The sequence below is a fragment of the Grammomys surdaster genome, unplaced genomic scaffold (assembly GCF_004785775.1).
Source record: "Grammomys surdaster isolate TR1022 unplaced genomic scaffold, NIH_TR_1.0 203, whole genome shotgun sequence".
NCBI lineage: Eukaryota > Metazoa > Chordata > Mammalia > Rodentia > Muridae > Grammomys > Grammomys surdaster.
The window spans coordinates 2,430,085-2,436,096 of NW_021604648.1; the positions used below are offsets into that span (position 1 = coordinate 2,430,085).

At 44.0% G+C, this 6,012-nt stretch overlaps 1 protein-coding gene across 2 annotated transcripts in view; it reads left to right on the forward strand.

The window, feature by feature from the left end:
• The window catches only part of Uvrag (UV radiation resistance associated), a 239,871-nt gene that overhangs the window by 21,937 nt on the left and 211,922 nt on the right, over positions 1–6,012 (forward strand). For both annotated transcript variants that reach the window (XM_028770684.1, XM_028770685.1), the window contains exon 2: positions 743–860. In XM_028770684.1, the coding sequence (XP_028626517.1) occupies positions 743–860 (118 nt within the window). The remainder of the gene's footprint in view (positions 1–742; positions 861–6,012) is intronic.

Consider the following 6,012-nt stretch of genomic DNA (forward strand, 5'->3'; position numbering starts at 1 on the left):
TTCCTTCCTTCCTTCCTTCCTTCCTTCCTTCCTTCCTTCCTTCCTTCCTTCCTTCCTTCCTTTTGTCTGTGGCCTCTTATGTCTATGTCAGAATGATCTAGCATCTGCGCGAGGGGAGTCAGCTTTCTATTTAGTTTATGCCCTGGGGGATATGAGCACTCTTTTGCAGGTGTTTTTCACTTACATAATATTTGTGCTTTTCAAAAATATTTCAGGGGCTGAGAAGATGAATTAGTTGGTAGAGTGCTTGCCACACAGCATGAGGTCCAGACTTTGGGTTTCCAGCAGCCATGCAAAAAGCTAGGTGTGGTGTGTCCTGTGGGAGTGTGCTTCAGTAGTCTCATCTATGGGAAGACAGAGACAGGCAGATCCCTGGAGCTTGCCAACCAACCTGTCAGTGTGAATCAGTGAGCCCAGGTCTCAAAACATAAGGAAAAGAAGTGATTGAGAAAGACGCATTGAGCTCCACTGCACACAACCACACATGCACGTCTACGTACACAGTAAAAGTAGTACCTATCTGTTTCCATTCCATGCTTGTAATTGCTCTTTGATCGAGATGAGGAAAGTTTACTTCCTGTATGGCGGAGGACATGCTGAGGCATAAATAAGTCATGTTATGTTATGGGCTCAACAAAAAGTGCCTGGGACAACCTGTCTTGTTCCTTTTCTTTTGAACTGCTGCTTTCCAAACATAGAGGGCTAAAAACTGAATGTCTGTTTACCTGTGATTATGTTTTAGCGGCGTCTTCGACATCTCCGGAACATTGCTGCTCGGAACATTGTTAATAGAAATGGCCATCAGCTTCTGGATACCTACTTCACTCTGCATTTGTGTGACAATGAGAAGATCTATAAAGGTAAGGAACCTGGAGCCTGGGATAAGTCACATTTGTACGATTGAAACAGGAACAGCGTGCAGTGCCTTCTACTGCTTACTAGAATGCTCAGTCATGCTTCCTGAAAACATCTCCAGTGTTACATGTTGGAATCATGGCCAATGGGTAGTGCTTAGGGTATAGCCTTACTTTGGTAAGTTTGTCTCCCTTTTATTAATGTTACTGTTACTATTCCAGTTGCTAAGTAAGTTTGTGTCAACTTTATGAGTGGTACAGTACTATTCCAGTCTCTAGCATTTAAAACGAATGATGAGAGTTCAGTATCTTATACTAGTTTTATATTTCTTTAACATATTTCTTCCTTCTAGTGACCAAGTTTATGAAAACAAGTTTGTATCTTCTCATACTTAGATTTATGTATATGGGGTCATTTTCAGAAGAATGGCCTGGTTTCTTCCAACTCAGTTTTGTTTCATTAGACTTAATAATTTTATTTTACATTTGGCTTGCATGTCTGTATGTACGCCGTCTATGTGCTTGGTGCCCTTGGAGGTCAGAAGAGTCCTCAGATGCCCTGGAACTGGAGTTACAGATGGTTATAGACCACCGTGTGGGGCTGGGGACTGAACTCTGGTTTTCTGCAAGAGCCAGTGTTCTTCACCACTGAGTCATCTCTTCAGCCTCCAGTTTAGTTTTATAGGTTACATAGTGGATTCTTCTAGAAGTGGCAGTTTAAAAGGAGATCAATTATTTGATTCTGGATTACAGTCATCTTTGGGACACACACTGAGTGGGAAGTGGTAGAGAAGACCAGGGCACAGTGTTGTTCCTGCCCTTGGCTTGAGATTGAAAACCAGGAGGACAGTTGTTCTGCCTCAGTTGCTCTGTCTCAGCCTCTGGCTTCCTGCTTTGGGAGAAAGTTTTTTGGAGATTAAATGAAAAGAAGAAATAAAAAGGAAAGGACATGACAGCTCCTAGGTATGGTGTAGGAGAAGGTTTATTGTAGATAAAAGGGAGAGCCTAGCTGGAGGCAGAGACCTCTGAGAGAGTCCAGAGTGGACATGACCCTGAGTGGGGGCCATCTGAGGATAAGGAGGGGAGAGAGGAGAGCCAGACCAAGAGGCTAGGAGGGTAAAGGGTAGATGAAAAAAGGCCAGGTAACCAAAATGGTTGGAATATATAGGGCAGGCCAGCTGGAGAAGTTTAGAGTAGGAGTTGGGTATGCCAGCCAGGAGAGCCCGTAATAGGACTAAGGGATACAGGGCAAACCTGGCAGCCTGCATCCACTTTGATATGTTAAGTAGGTACCTTGGCAGATTGTCTTTGGTTTGAGACCTAGCAGTGATAACTATGTCTTATAAAGTAGGTGAGATGGGTTTTTTTGAGGATCATGGTTGGTGAGATGCCTTTATTAGACTAGACAAACAAAAGGCAGTGACTACCTTAATAAGAGATAGTGAACTCTTATTCTGAAAAAAAGATTGGAGCAACAAAGGACTACTTCTGGATAGTGAGGAGACAGACTTGGCCCATAGGAAAATGGTGGTTTATAAAAGTAAAAGGGGAAATCCTGTGCTAGGAGGAAATGTTTAATTTTAGTTGGTCAGGTTAATTCAGGAAGCCAAAGGGGGTTTTGGTTGCTGGACTTCAATACGTTGATAGCTGAACCTTGGTGGTCAGTGTCAGGTAGAGGAAGTGACAAAATGAGAGAATAGACCTTGGTGGTAGCTTTAAGAATATAATCTAATGTTTTTTAGCAAGGCAGAAGGGATGGAGAGAAGGGCAAGGCCTGCCATAGCCATGCTCACTATGCTCAAGCTGGCCAGAGTCCTTTTACTTAGTGTCTTCTGGGAATTTGGAAAATGATGACCATTGTTATTGGAATCGCAGTGTTAGACTGGTTTCTAAAAGGAGCAGCCATTGGACTGGCTGGTGCCTATGTAAAGATGGAAACAGAATGACTGTCTGCTCTTTTGTCTCTGGCTTCAGTTATTTCTTTCCCCTCTCTGGCCAGTTTAGAACTCACTGCATTGACCAGGCTGCCCAGAACTCACAGAGATCTCCCGCCTTCTGCCTCCCCAAGTGCTAGGATTAAAGGCATGTGCCACCACACCTGGCCTGGCGATTGCAGCCTTTTGCAAGTCTCTAGTTTTTCTTGATGTTACCAATGAGAAGACCATTAATGTAGATAGGGGATGGCAGTGCCAGGGCACAGCCACAGTCTACAACAGTAGAGTCTGTCACTTCTTCAGAAACCACTTAGGGCTGTATTTCCCCTGGTGAGCGTTGGTTAATTCATCATTACAGTGAGGTGGCTGGTGACTTGTGAGGCGTCTTTGTGCTTCAGCCAGTCATGATGGAAAGAAATGAAAGTCCTCAGTATGTCATGGTCCTTATATGACCTTTGCGTAGAATAGCCACAAAGGCTAATGGCTCTCCTTCCTAAACTGACATTATCTATTTCATTTTCCAGTTTTATAAGATTTTTTTTTTTAAGATTATCAGAAATGCTGGCTTCTGAGTTACTCTTTTATTTCATCTGAATTCATAGTAGATCCCAAGAAGATAAGGGAACTTTTTTTTTATATACATCTTTTTAGTTTTCATAGGAGATTTAAGGTAGTTCACACCAAATAGTGTTGATACATGTTTGAACAAAGCCTGTGTTGGTGAATGGAGACTCATTTTTAATCCTGCTTCCCTCTTAAACTTAGAAGTTTTAAATTTGTAGTTTTATTTTATTTCTGAGTCAAGGTTTCGTTCTGTAGCACAGGCTGGCCTAGACCTTACTTCGTAGGCCAGTCTTGCCTCAAAAACTCCTGGTAGTCCTGGTCTCCCAAGGGTTTTGACTGCAGCTATGAGCCACCATACCCAGCTAGAGGGTTTATTTATTTATTTTTAAAAAAGATTTATATTTAAAAATTGTGTATGTGTGAATGTGTAACCGAGGAGTGCAGGTGTCTCAAAGGCAAGAAGAAGGTGTGGGACCTCCCGGAGTTGGAATTATTGGATGCTTTGAGTAGCCTGTTCGGTGCTAGAAGCTGGACTCGAACCCTGCAAGAGCAGTGTGTGCTCTTAGCTGCTGAGCTGTCTCTCCAGCCTCTCCTGTCTGTTTTAGTCATAGATATTTTCTCCCCTGGCAAGTGCTCAGGGCCTGTCCTCTTCCGACTACCAGCTAGCACAAATCCAGAGCTGAGCTGTGCAGTCCTTTGGTCTCAGTCAAGACCCATCCTCGGATGGCCTTTCCTCTGAGGTCATGTCCTCTATCCAGTTGCCTGCTCTGTGTCCCCTTTGGAGTCAGTAGGTGGTTTAAACTTGGTATGTTCAAGACTGAGTGTCTGATGTGCCAGCTTACTGGCCTTACGTTTTTGTATCAGAAAATGACAACTCCATTTCCTGGGCTAACCCCCCTGGTTCCCACATCCAGCCTTTCAGCAGATACTTTTCTGGTGGCGGGGGGGGGGGGGGGGGGGGGGGGGAGAGGGGTTCTCTGTATATCCCTGGCTGTCCTGGAACTCACTCTGTAGACCAGGCTGCCCTCGAACTCAGAAATCCGCCTGCCTCTGCCTCCCAAGTGCTGGGATTAAAGGCGTGCGCCACCAACGCCCGGCAATTTTTTTGTTTTTTTGTTTTTTTGTTCTGGTGACTTCTTTGTACCTCTGTGCCACTGTCCTCCCTAGCATGAATGGCAGAAGGGCCCCTTGGCAGTCTGTCTGTCCACACACGTACACCCTCCCTCCCAGCCGGTCTCCAACCCATACTCCTTGCAAATGAAAGATCATGTTATCTGTCTCCAAAAAAATGCTCTTGTGGTTTCTTAGCTCATTCTAAATAAGGCCAAGATCCTTTTGTCCTATGTCACTGCTCAGAACTTCTTGCTGCTCTTCAGGGTTTTCTGGTAGTAAACTGCAGAAACGATCCCTGAAGGCCTAGCCTTTCTTCTGCTTTCTCTGCTGCAGCTACACTGTGTCTTGACTGTCTCCTTTTCTTCCATGTAACTGCTTTGTACTTTGTCTGCACTTTGGCCTGAACACCTTCCTCCGGGTACCTGGCTGACGAGCAAGCCCTTCCACATTCCCGCTGGCCTTTGATCCGCATGCCCCTCAGAGCCGCTCTCCGTGATTGCTGACTAACCCTTTTACAAGTTCTGACCATTCTATTTGCTGGGCTTTTTGTTTGTTTGTTTGTTTGTTGTTGCTTTGTTTGTTTATTTTTTAAATTCTTCTTCATAGTTATTTAGGATCACCTGGCATTGGTGTGTTTAGTTAATGTCTCTTCCCTTCCTGTAGAAGTAAGCTCCACAGGGACAGACATGTAACCACTCTGTCTCTAATAACCAGAGGATACTGGGTGCATCTTCTCTCTCCTTCCTTTCCTTCCATTTATTTTCAGTTTAATTTTTTTGGGTAGGTAATGCAGCCTGTGTTTCAAAACATAAGTGGAGGTTTTCATTAAAACCACCTTTCTTCAGTGTCCCATCAAGCTGTTTCTCTTTCTGCCCTGGTAACTGCTGTTATCTGTTTCCTGTTTGTCTTTCCTAAATTATTTGCAGAAACAGAAGAAAGATAAGATGTTCTTCCTCCATTCCCAGTAGTTCCCTCGCACAGATGCCATGTGTGCACAGATACTGTTCGCTTGGCATTTTTCATTTAATATGCCTTAGAGGATGCCTCTGATGAACTGTTTCTGGCTTTGCATTGACTAGCTGCTCTATAGTGTCTTTAGTTGGCTCTGCAGTGGACTTTTAGATTGTTCAGTCTCTTGTCACACTGACTAATTTTTACTAGTGCATCATTTTGTGTTAGCCCTTAGGGTAAGTTCTAGGGAGTGAAGTTCTTGGGACACTGAGAAAGTGTGTTCTGTTTGGTAGGTATTGCAAAATTGTATTCAGTGGGAATTGTTTTATGTGTGTCTTCTCCCCTACAGCCTCATCTGTAGACTGTGTAAGCCCTTGAGTCTTTGTCAGTCAGATAGGTGAAAAATAGTTTTGCCATTTAGGTTAAGCTTCTATTTCTCCTATTATGAGTGAGGTCAGCACTTCATAAACATTTACTGAATGAAGGAGTGTAGATGACAGCCAGTGTGGGCCATTGGCATCTCGCTCTGCAGGCTCTTCATTGTTGGCCCTTTAGGTGTGAGCATGGCTGTCTGGTTCTTTAGGTGTGAGCATGGC